This window comes from Vulpes lagopus, chromosome 22 (genome assembly GCF_018345385.1).
Source record: "Vulpes lagopus strain Blue_001 chromosome 22, ASM1834538v1, whole genome shotgun sequence".
NCBI classification, from domain to species: domain Eukaryota; kingdom Metazoa; phylum Chordata; class Mammalia; order Carnivora; family Canidae; genus Vulpes; species Vulpes lagopus.
Window position 1 is genome coordinate 17983983 of NC_054845.1, and position 12726 is coordinate 17996708.

The window sequence follows — 12726 nt, forward strand, 5'->3', positions numbered from 1 at the left end:
CTTTTAGGACTATGGTCCCCAGGAATTTTTCACTCTCAAACTAGTCCATGCTTAGTCTCAAGTAATTCATTAAAATAACCAGTTAACTGTTTCTAACAATTAGTTTATGGTGGCTGTGGCTTCTGCTCCAGGCAAGCACATCTTGGCTGTGGCTCTTGGAAATTGCTTTATTCTCCATATTTCAGGGTGGCAGTTTGTCCTGTAACCTCAACTCTTTGAAGGGTCCATGAAAACACACTGATTTTCAGTTTGTTCACCTATTTCTTATTGTAAGAGTAGAAGGAATGACTTCTAGTTTCTTTATGTGTTGGAACTGAAACCAGAAGTCTTGCTAATGTCTTTACTTGTATGATGATTTTTTTTTTTCCTGGCAATTTATACATGTTCTTGTTGCAATGAGTAGGATGATCAACCATTTACTATATGCTACATTGTAGCAAGAACTTCCATCTCTCCATTCCCTTTATATATATAAGCTTTTCTCAGCCAGTACTCTGCTAGAGAGTTAAGTTATAGAAAATAATTTAAATCATTATTTTCTCAATTCTACCAAGGATGCTACTTAACTAGTACCATTCTACATGCATAGGAGTTAATTTATTACATAAAATGGATGTGTTAGGGGCACCTGGGTGGCACAGTAGGTTAAGTATCTGACTCTTGGTTTCAGCTCAGGTGTGATCTCAGGGTTGTGAGATCAAGCCCTGTGTTAGGCTCTGCAGTCAGTCCAGAGTCTGCTTAAAACTTTTTCCTTCCCCCTACTCTGCCCCTCCCTACCCCTGCACTCTCCCTCTATGTCTAAGATAATAAATCTTTAAAAAGAAATAAGTAAATAAAATGATGCCTTAGCCACTTTACTCTTAATGTTTCAATGTGTACTTCCTAAAATAAGGATATTTTCTTACATAATGGCAATACAGTTATCACATTTAGGATTTAATATTGATACAATACTTTTATATAATCTACCACCAATAGTACAGTTTTCTCAATTGTCCTAAGTATTTCCCCTCCCCCTAAAAGAATTCTGGTCTGGTTCAAATATTCATTTAATTGTCATGTATCTTTTTAAAGCCTCTTTCAATCTTCTTCAGTCTTTTTTGATCTTCATGACACTGACTTTTTTTTTAAAAGATTATAGGCCACTGTTTCTTAATAATGTGTTGCTGATTTTGGCTATGTCTGCTATTTCCTTACAATTAAATTCAGGCCATGCATCCCTGGCCAAAATACTGCACAGTGAAACTGTACCTTTCTCATAGGCCATGTTAGTTTTGATCACCCATTGATGATTCTTTCTCAGTCTTTACCATGAATCACTGCAGTAATTCTATAGTGCTCACTCCATATTTATGAATCAGCATTCTACTATATGGAAAAGTTCTCCCTTTCTCCTTATCTATCAATCAATTTAACATTAGCAGCATGAACTCATAGTTTCCTATTTTTTCCAATGGTTCATTACTGTCCTTAGTTATTTGTTTCTCAAACTTCTAGGTGCTTTTGACATGCCCCTGCCCCATCTCTCTCTCTCTCTCTCTCTCTCTCTCTCTCTCTCTCTTTCTCTCTCTCTCTCTCTTTTTTTTTTTTTTGTATTTTTTGTAACACTTCCTTGCTTTCTGGTAATATGAGATGTTCCAAGCTCATCTTACACTCTCTCTTCTCCACATCTGGAGATCAGCCATTTCTCCAAAGATCTCTATTTCCTTTCAGCAGAGAATGGTATTAGAAAACAAGAATGAGTGCCATATGTAATCACTGCTGTCAGGGTAAGTACGAGTCATATCCAATTTGTAACTATTATCCATATGTGGCTATTTAAATCAAAATTAACAAAATAGAAAGTTCAGTCCTCTAGTTGCATTAGCCACATGTCATGTGCTGAATAGCTACATGTATTTTGTTACTATCATATTGGATAGCACAGGTATTTATGGAACATTTCCATCATTACAAGAAAATTCTATTAGGCATTACTTAGTGTTATAGACCCTTTCACAAAGCAAATTGAGGACACACACACGCTTGTAAGTTCTTATTCTCTATTACCTTTTAAATATCTTCCCATATTTACTACATTAATTCTTTCATACATTAAACAATTACTTATTAAGCATATACTGTTAGGACACAGTTACTGTTCAAAGCTCTGTATGTTCAAATATAAACAGTCCCTGTTCCTAAAAACTTACAATGTAAGTTGACAGAAGACAGAAAAATAAATGCTTATGACAGAGTAATGGGTTATTTTTATAATAAGGTTTATATTAATATCCCATAGTGGAGGTGTTAAGGAAGGCTTCCTGAAAGAAAGGATATTTAGGTTTAGAAAGGTAACTGGGTACTAAATATCCTGGCAATCTGGGGGATAAGTTGGGGGGTAGGTGCATCTGTTATTTTCCATCATTTCTTTCCATCTCTATTCCTATTTACCTAAAATTCTTTCTCTAACTCTCCCATAACCTTTCAAAATTCTGTTCATTCCCTCAAAGCCCTTATTTTATTATGTATTTCTTCATACCTCTAACCAGATAAGCCCTCCCCAATCCCCAAATATACTGTCTTAATTGAATTCAAAAACAAAAAAGATTTGGTTTATTTTTGTCATTATCAATGCAATGGGTAAAAACATGGGGTTTGGAATCAGACTTATTGCTTACTAGCTGTGTGACCTTGGGCAAGTTACTTAATCTCTCTGCACCTCAATTTCTGCATCTAAAGGGGAGATTAATAACATCTCACAGTCATATTTTAAAATAATAATAAATAATAAAATAATGTACTGAAAATGCTTAGCATAATGACTGGAATATGATAAACTATATGGTCTACTACTAACAATAATCTCACATTTGTTTCTTCCTTTGTTTGTTGAACAAAGGCTGATCTTTACAATCTCAGGATGTGTAAAGTATTCTAGCAACACCTAACAAATCCCCTAAATTACTGAAGCAAATTCCTTCCAGTCAGAATATTATCATGTTCCAATATTTTAGATAAACAGTTCTATATATAATTATGAAATTACAAAATTAATTTCAAAAATATTAACCTATTGCTTGTAGCATCTTTAAATAAAAATCATTAAACAAAATATGATTCTGCATATAAAAACTAAATAAAAATATTTTCCTACTAGGTTGGTTATGTAAAATTTCTTAAGATTCTGAAACAAACTTAAATTTTAAAAAAATGTTTTCAACTTGGAAAACATAGTAATAATCTGAACTGCTAAGTGGTAAAAATCAACCTATTAATGAAAACTAATTTGTCAGAATCCACATTTCTATTTAAAATTGAAGCCAATAAAATCAAATTTAAAATTGATTTCTAATGGAACAAAGCACCCTGACTTTTATACTAAATTATTTTAAGTAGTTTATATAGTAATAATCAGAAACAATATTAAATGGTAGCATAAAGAAGAATTTCTTTCCTTCACCATTTTATTTAAAAATATAATAGGAAAAAAGCATGTCATATAACAAAAACTGGAGGTAACTTATCTTGCCCTTTATCATAGTTTGTTGAGATATTCATTGAAAGATGTACATTTAACATTCTGCTAACAGAATGAAAAATACACTTTTCAAAATGCATGGTTTTAATGAAGTACATTTTAACTGTAAAAAGTGTAAGCATGGATATATAAAATTACATTGTTTATATTACAGAAAAGGGAAAAGGAAAAGTCAGGCTGCTCACCAGGACTAATACCAAACCTAAAAAAGACAGCAATGCTATTTCCTACAAAATAAGTGGCAGCTCTGCAGATTATCTTTACTTTTTTCTTTACTAACCAAAAGACAAATATGTAGTACACTTTTTCCCCTTATTATCCCTACCAGTAAAATCTTAAAATCACCATATGTAATTTTCCTTTAAGTTAGTTTAAGCTTAACAATGCATTTTAAAAAATAGAGATGTGAGAAGTTTAATACACGGCAATGTTAACAAAATTATTAAATTCCATTTATATATTATCAATATCTATATCATGTATAAACTGTATATTTAAGCTTTCTAGATGTAATTACTCTAAATAATCACGTACAATCCATATCCTCTTGTATGTGAAATACATTGATGACAAAATCTTTGTTCATGTTTTCCCATAGGCAGCCTTACCTGTGGAGTCCAATAAAAAGTAGGGCTCAATCGGTAGAGTTTTCGTTTGTGGAAACTCTGAAGTGGCCTTGTTCGAGCTGCTGTACTCATGATAGTCAAGGATGGAGATTTCAATCTTGTCCTGTCTTTTCTCCTTTTCTTATTGTGCTTCTGGTTAAGTAACCAGCTACTGGAGGAAGAGAGCTCATCTAAATTCTCTGAAGCACTGAAATGCCATGAAATAATTGGGGAGTGGAGGGAATAAAACAAAACAAACAAACAAACAAAAAAAGACAAAGAAAACTAAATGTAAATTGTCTTGATCTACTATGACAGAAGAGTAATAATTTTAGCCAATTTTGTGGTAACAATTGGCAAAAGAATTGGTATTAACAGGGAATTAGATATTCAAATTGTAAAAATAATTTCTACTTCTATTTTCTCCTGTAAAACAAATATCCCATAGGTTATAAATGCTCACATGAGTTCAGTGGTACAATGTACATGTTCATTGTATATCAATAATTCATGCATGTTGTACAGTGTTATAACTATTTATATTTTTTTGCATATGGGTGAGATTATATAAAATTATAGGTTTACAAAAGGCTAAAATCCCATACTATATCATTAGCTGCTCTGAAATAAACATGACATACCATCTCAGTGAATTCTGAAACAAAGACATAATCCTACTATGTTTTAGGAATATTTTTAACCTTCTGATGATATAGAAGCCACAACTATAAAATAATGAAATAGACCACACAAAGTAGACATAAAAATAAGTACATTAATGTCATCAACATTATATTAATTTTTAAACATTATTTTTAAATATATTTTAAAAATCATAATATCAGGAGAAAGTTAATGCCCAGTGCCACATAATTTTCATTTATACCAGTATATTATACGTAAAATAATTAAGTTTTTCAGGTACTACACTGTATCGATTTCAACCTTACTTATATAAACAAAAGCTAGTCAATTTAGTATTCTAATATCAATACGTGAATCTGCCATACTTTGTACTGCTAATCAACAAGGAAGTTCTAAATATGTTATTTGGCTTAAGTAGAATTGGTGTTTAACAGTAATTATAAGACATCGTTTTCTATAGCAGTATCTTTAGTTTTGAATCATATTTATGGCAGCTATAAAATATTCTGCTAGCTTGTAGAGAAAACAAATAATTTAAGAGAATAAATATGGAATTTGGTGACTATCATACATTCAACAAATACTTGAGTATGACTAGCTAGACCAGTACAGGGAAAATGAGGTGATGATAATTATTTCACTTTAGTCTTCAGAGAGCCCTAGTCAACAACATCCTAAGTACCAGTTAGTAAGCGTTCTAAAGATCTGAGAAACGTTTAAGAGATAACACTACTCCCAAATTAACAGGACCAATCTCATATCCTGATGTTATTTTCCATAACAAGTATATCAGCGGTAAGTAACATTCTGCTCTTGAGAAACAGCCATGGAGTTGGGCTATCATGTCAAGGGCGAGCAGAAGGCACAGGTGATAGACAACAAATTAGGCACTGGGTAGGGCAGGTGACTGGCAGAGAAGTAAGCCAGGTGGTTGATATAAAAAATTAAGTCAGGATGCTAGGATTCAGGAAGGTAAGAGTAGATCCAGTACAAAAAGAGGTTCTTCTGGCAAGTCAGAAATACCTTTAGGCAGATATATTGGTTCCTTAAAAGGGACATTGCTTCCATAGTGTCTAGAGAAAATGAAAAGCTTTTTTTTTTTTTTTTTTTTTTTTTTTTAATTCCAGGAGCCTGAAGCACAGTTAACTCAGCCCTCTATCTACAATTCTTTAGTTGTTAATGAGCCCTTATCCCCCTCCCCACAGGAGAGTTAGCCCTAAAGGCAAGCCACCATCTCTACTGATGGACAGCATACAGCTTTTACACTGGCTAGAGGTTTACAGGTTGGGTTAAAGGTAAGTAGAAAACATGTCACTTTGTTCATGGAACACTATATTTTCAAGTTTCTAAGGTGATGGACACATTATCATTGAGAAAAAAAATTTTTTTTAATTTGAATATGTTCGCAGCTGCAGACAATTCTTCTTTAATGACTTCTGACAGACGCACTCTAGCTCTTAAGGATCCTTGCAAAGTGTTATCAAAATTTATCATTCTCAAATAAATGGGGAAATGTACTGAAATTCAAAGATGTGAAATCTGTTTATTTCATAACTAATCAATGTATAAAGCACATTATTCTCACCAAAGCTCATTTGGTAGATAAACCACTTTTAAAAATAACTGATGAGGTTATTATAAAGAATTATTACAAATCACTGACAAATTCACTTATTTTCCCCAGTGTTTTACACTAAAGAGACAATAAATCAATCAACTTCAATGAAAAGCAGAAAAAAAGAAAAATGAGGGAACTCGGAAGACAACAACTCTGTTCATGTAACTATAACTTACAGCCTTTTCCTCAGGAGATATGATACAATCTAGTAATTAAGCATTAAGGAAAACAAGAACTTAAAACACCATCAGCACATGATATTCTTAAAAAAAAAAAAAAAAGCTATAATAATAGGAAGAGAAGGAGAAAACCCAAGAGGGAAAATAGTATTTCAATAAGAGAAGATTTAGTGTTCACATCAAGTTGTAGGTACACCCTGGCAATCCCAGAAACTGAGGATGCAATAGATCACTACCAAGTACTGTCCTGTTATAAAGGCAACAATCAGTAAGTACCAATATATAATTATCACTGAACTTTTGAAATTGCAGTCTTACAAGTGGGATAGTACCAGAAGAGGCGATAAATTATACTTTTGCACATTTCCAATTGGAAACTTTTGCTCAAAGAATAAAAAATAAATAAAAAATAAAAAAACCTGAAAGGATACATCTTTTGTGAGGTATAGGCACAAAGCATAATTTGGCTTTAAAATGAATTAAATAATTGAAGAGAAGGGGGAAGTGAGGGTGGATTTACATCTTTCTCCATTTCCACTGTCACTGCCCTAATCCAAGCTTTTTTTTTTATCCAGGAATAAATACTCCAATAGCCTCTAACTAGTCTTCTTCATCTAAACTTTTCCCCCTTTCAGTCCCTTCTGTACCAGTCTTTTGGGTAAACAAATCTTATCCTTTCATGCCCCTTCCTCCCATTTCTACACTGCTTAACATCTCTCAAAGTCTTCCCATTGCTCTGGAGAAAAAGACTTCAAGTTTAAAAGGCATGGACTAGCCTGCACCTGCCATTGCACTCCTCCCTGTTACCTGAATTCTAGCCACACCACCTCCTTTCATTTCAAATAAATCATACTCTCTACTGTATAAGACCTATCATATGTTATCTCTGCTTTACAGAACTTTCTCACATTCTCCTTCAACTACATAATCTCTAATAATCATTTGGCTCTCAGTTCAAAAGTCAGCTTCACAGGGAAGTCTTTCAGTCCTTGGTTCATCTCTCCAATGACTAGGTCACATCCCCTTTTGAGCTTTGATAAGCACTGTTCATGTGTCCTTTGTAGCATTTTTCATAGTGATAATTTTACATTTGAATGATTATCTGATTAACTGATGTCTTACTTTCTAGACTGGAAGCAGTGCAGGGACTGTGACTGTTTTGTTTAACCCTGTATCAAGAAGTTCCTGATATTGTACCTTGCATACAGAAGATATTCAATAAATATTTGTTGAATAGAGGAATATATACGTATACATTGTCAGGTTTATCATTCCACCGCTGTGCTTTGTATAATGCTTGTATAACACATACTACCCCTACATAATTAATTTAGTGAATGAGTAAACATTGAACGGTTTAACCTATGAGCCAAAAGAGGATCTAAACAGAAGGCTATAAAAGATATAGGCTAAGAAAGATAAGATATATACTGACATGGCCTTGCATTTCATTCTGAATCTCTAACTGATTTACAAAAGGTAGTTTTTGGTAGTAAGATATGATATATTTTATTTTATTGTATAGTCAAGTATGCCCATCATAAATTTAGAAGCATAAGCAGGTAAGAACTATAAGATGTTCTGATTTGTAAAAAGGGTATCAATCAAGTCTAAACACTTCTAATGTGCAAAGTGCAAAACAACTGAGAGCTTTATCTAATAATCAAAGTTCTGAGCTTACATTTTGTTAACATTATTTACTTTCTCTAATAGTTATTTAATGACTTTCTGAAATCACTGGTTTTCTATTACAATCCTAGAAAATTCTGGCAGTTAAGATTATTTATAGATAGCAGGAACCATTCATTTTCCTTGTACAGAGTATGAGTGGAAAACTTCAAGTGAATTTTTTTTACAGTATATGCCTATACTTTGATTACTATAGGAACCAAAAGCCCAAAAGTGAGTCAATCATTTTTTACCAGATATTCTAATGTAAATCGCTACCAAAATCCATTCCTGCAAACATTATGTACTTACAATAAATAAAACAATTTAAAAATATGGGCATATGAGGGCATTGATTAGCTAGCTTTCTGATGTTATCTTGGTGGCAGTATTGATGACAGAGGATGTAGAGTAACAGTCTAATTTTTATCTTTCTTTTCATTTTTTTTCCCTACAAACCCACTGAAAGACACTCTAAAATTTTCATAGTAAATTTCTCAAGTATTTAATAACCTTTTGCCTAAGCCAAATTATGTTCGTAGAAGGGCTGGAATAATTGGAATATTATAATAAACTCATAATGCTCTACTCAAATATTTTTAGTAAATAAGAAACTTCTGAGCCTGGTTATAAATTCAGAATGCCAGAACCATAAAAGCATAGAAAAGACTTCATGGGGTGACTTTTATCTTTTATTCTCAAGAAAGAGCAGAGAATATTTAACAGAGGATTTTAAAATACTGTTTAAGGACAGTAGTTGTCAGTATTCTTCCCATATTCACCCATTCTCATATTGAATACACTTTTAAAAAAGTAGAGGGGTGCCTGGTCACTCAGTTGGTTAAGCGTCAGACTTGATATCAGCTCAAGAGTTCAAGCCCCATGTTGGGATCCACGCTGGGCATAGAGCCTACTTTAAAAAATAAATAAAATAAAAGGTACAAAAAGTACAAATCAATAATGAAGAGAATTAGAATGTGCATTCTCAAAAAGATTATTATAGCCCCACCTCCCGGCCCCCAGTTCCCCATACACTCAAGTACAAAATACCCACACCCACTGTCCTGAGTTCAATAGTGTCCTCATAAAATTTTCATCCACCAAAAACCTCACAATGTGACCTTATTTGGAAATACAGTCTGCAGATGTAATTAGGTAAAATGAGGTCATTCAGGATTAAAATGGATTCTAAATCCAATCACTGATGTTCTCATAAAAAGAGACAAAGAGACAAAGAGGAGACCCACCCAGGGAATAATGCCATGTGGATAAAGAGGTAGAGATTAGAGAGCTGGGCTACAAGCCAAAGAATGCCAAGGACTGCCAGCAAACACTAGAAGCTAAGGCAAGAAAGGATTTTTCCCTAGAACCTTCACAGAGAGCAGGGCCCTAACACATTGATTTTTAAAGTCTAGCCTATATAACTGTCAAAGAGTAAATATCTGTTATCATAAGCCACACAGTTAGTAGTGATTTGTTACAACAAACCTAGGAAACTAATATATCCATAAAACTGCACACCTAAAAATCACTGTTTTTGCATGATTGGTAATCTCTATTTCAAGTCTCTGCTTTTTATCAGTTGGAATTTTTTGATGAATTCAACCTTCTCCAAACTTTCCCTGATGTCAAGCATCCTGCTGATAGTTGAATTTACTATCTTGTTTTCCCTTGATAGTGTTTGGAGAAATGAATGCATCACATGCTCATCTAGCTTTCTTCTTTTTAATTTTTTCTTAAGTAAACTCTACCCCAGTGTGGGGCTGGACCTCATATCCCCAAGATCAAGAGTCAGTTACTCTACTGACTGAACCTGCCAGATCCCCCCAAAATCTTGGGAATTCTTAAAGCTGTGAATATGTGAATTCACTTTACTATCCTTTCTATATGTCAAAGTTTTCTATAATAAAAGGTAGAGAGAAAAAGAGACAGACTATTATTGTAGTGAGTGCTGTTGTTTTTTCCTCTGGCCCTTAACTTCATGTGGTACTTTTTTTTTTTTTTTTAACATAATCTCTACACCCAACATGGGGCTCAAACTCACGGCCCTGAGATCAAGAGTTGCATGCCCTACCGACTGAGCCAACCAGGTGCTCTTCAGGTGGTACTTTTTAAAGCACTAAGGCAAAGAGACTAGGAAGCCAATTAATGGGAGTTATATTTTTCTGAGAATTGAGACATAAAATCTGTCAAATGTTTCTAGCTACCTGTAGTTTGAGAGATATAGTTCAGATTCTTCAACATGATCTCTAAGCTATTCTTCCCACGTGTAATTTGTTTGAAATGAAGACTTTTTATTTTACTAATTATTATTTTTCATTGTATTTTATTTTGCTATTTTTCATTTTAAAAGAAAATTTGGAAATAGAAAAAAATGAAAATTATTTTTCAAAATCCCATCATCTAATCACAAACACAGCTTTCATTAAAATTTTGATTTATATCCTTCAAGTCTTTTTTCTATGAAATGATACTATACAATGATTTTGGTATCCTAATTTTTCCACTTAACATTCCAAAATAAGCATGTCACCATATTATTTTTTAATACTTATAGAATATTCCATTCAGTGGTTGTATCAAAATTTATTTAAACATTCCTTCTAACATTAGGTTTTGGACTTATAGGTAAAAAGGCGGGAAAAAAAGTTTTTACAAAAGAAAATAATTCCTACTGACATTACTTTCAAAACATAGCTGGGAAACTTTATTTCCTTATTGATGTCACACATCTAGCTAATATAATAATTAATATCATTCAAATGTCATTCAAATAATTAATGTCATTCAAATGAACCCAAAATTATGTTGAAAATTTCAGCCTAGAATACCCAGCTAACTTCTGAGAAGTGACTATTAAAGATATTACAAGGAAGAAAGAATTACTTTCTATGTAATTAGTTTGCCAGTTTAAGTGCAGTTTTTCAATTATGATACCCAATTAGAAAGAATGGTTGCATTTCAAGAGATAATTACCATTAGTGGAAATAAATAGCATGGCAATGATTCATTGGAATTTAATTTCATATCATGTTCTGGGTCTCATTAAGGCAAAAGAAACAACAACAATAAAAATCTAGATATTACTTCAAATAGAAATTCACTTTCTCAGAGATAATACCCCATGGGGTAAGCAAGGATCTATTTACAACATTTTATCTTCATTTTAGAGTACAAGATCTAAAAACAAATATCTCCAGGATAATAAAATGTAATGCTTCATTTGTTTGAAGACTAATCTTTTCAGTTGCTCAGTTCCTGGTGACTCATCTTAAACCCTGCTGCCAAGATTAATAAAGCTAAAAAAACAATTCTAACTTCTGGGAGATACTGCCATTAAATAAGAGGTGGGGGTTGGGAATCAATGAATAACAAGTGGGCAAACAGGAAGTCTGGAAAATAATTAACGAGGTGAATTTACTTTAGACATTGGGAGAGAATAGTTCATTAGGATATTATAAAAATAACCTTAAATATTTTTTTAAAATTATATCAAACAGTAAGCTCTAAGTGATCCACTAAAAATAAATATACAGAATAGGTGGCCAACCTTTAAAAATTCTAAACTTAAATTTCTTCTAAATTAATTATACACTAAAATTATGATATAATGTGATATAAAGCAAGAATAAGTATGCTTTATTAGAAGAACTGTAACACTTTACTTATGAGATTACTTATCTGGTAACCCCAAGTACACACAATATGGATGAATTCCATAAAGCCTTTCAAATAACTAAAAAACCTCACTACTCATACACAAAAGTTCACTCCTGTTACTGTTAGGAGAGGCCTTCTTTCTTACTAGAAAATGTCTCTTATTATAGTACAAATATTTCTACCACTTTGGTTATCTGATTTTCTAGTCACCCGTAAATTAGGTAAGATAAAGAAGAACTGCTTGAGATAGCCATGAAATCAATTCCTAAATATCAATCTGACCATGGGGGAGAAAAGACAAATGAGTAAAAGATATTTTTATGGAATGCTGATTACTTGCAAGAAATCTTAAAAGACATTTCATTCATTCAACAAATATGTGTTCATGCCCATGATGTGACTCTCAGTAATCTTAGGAATTAGGAAAAGAGCAGGACGCTAGGAAAAAGAGCAGTTAATAGGTCAGACTTTAAAAGTTCCTGCTTTCATGGAGCTTATATTCTCATCCAGGAAGACAGCTAACAAGCAAGTAAAAAAAAAACAAAACAAAGCAAAATGTCACACTTGTTATTTCATTTGATCCTCACAACAATCCAGGAAGCAGACTGTTCTCATTTGAACTGTGATTTAGAAAGTTGCCCAAGAATACAATGCTACCAAATGGCAGAGCTGGGATTGATCTCAGATTTGTCTGATTCCAAAGAGATATTTTTATTTTTATTTATTTTATTTTATTTTTTTAGGGGGAAAGAGAATACCACGCACAGGGCTGCGGTAGGAAGAGGAGAGGGATAAAGAATCTTAGGCAGGCTCCACATCCAGTGCAGAGCC

The 12726-nt window shown here is 32.9% G+C and overlaps 1 protein-coding gene across 1 annotated transcript in view; it reads right to left on the reverse strand.

Annotated features, from left to right (window-relative positions):
• The window catches only part of KANSL1L (KAT8 regulatory NSL complex subunit 1 like), a 112931-nt gene that overhangs the window by 53234 nt on the left and 46971 nt on the right, over positions 1–12726 (reverse strand). The window contains exon 7 of the mRNA XM_041737292.1: positions 4129–4333. Within this exon, the coding sequence (XP_041593226.1) occupies positions 4129–4333 (205 nt within the window). The remainder of the gene's footprint in view (positions 1–4128; positions 4334–12726) is intronic.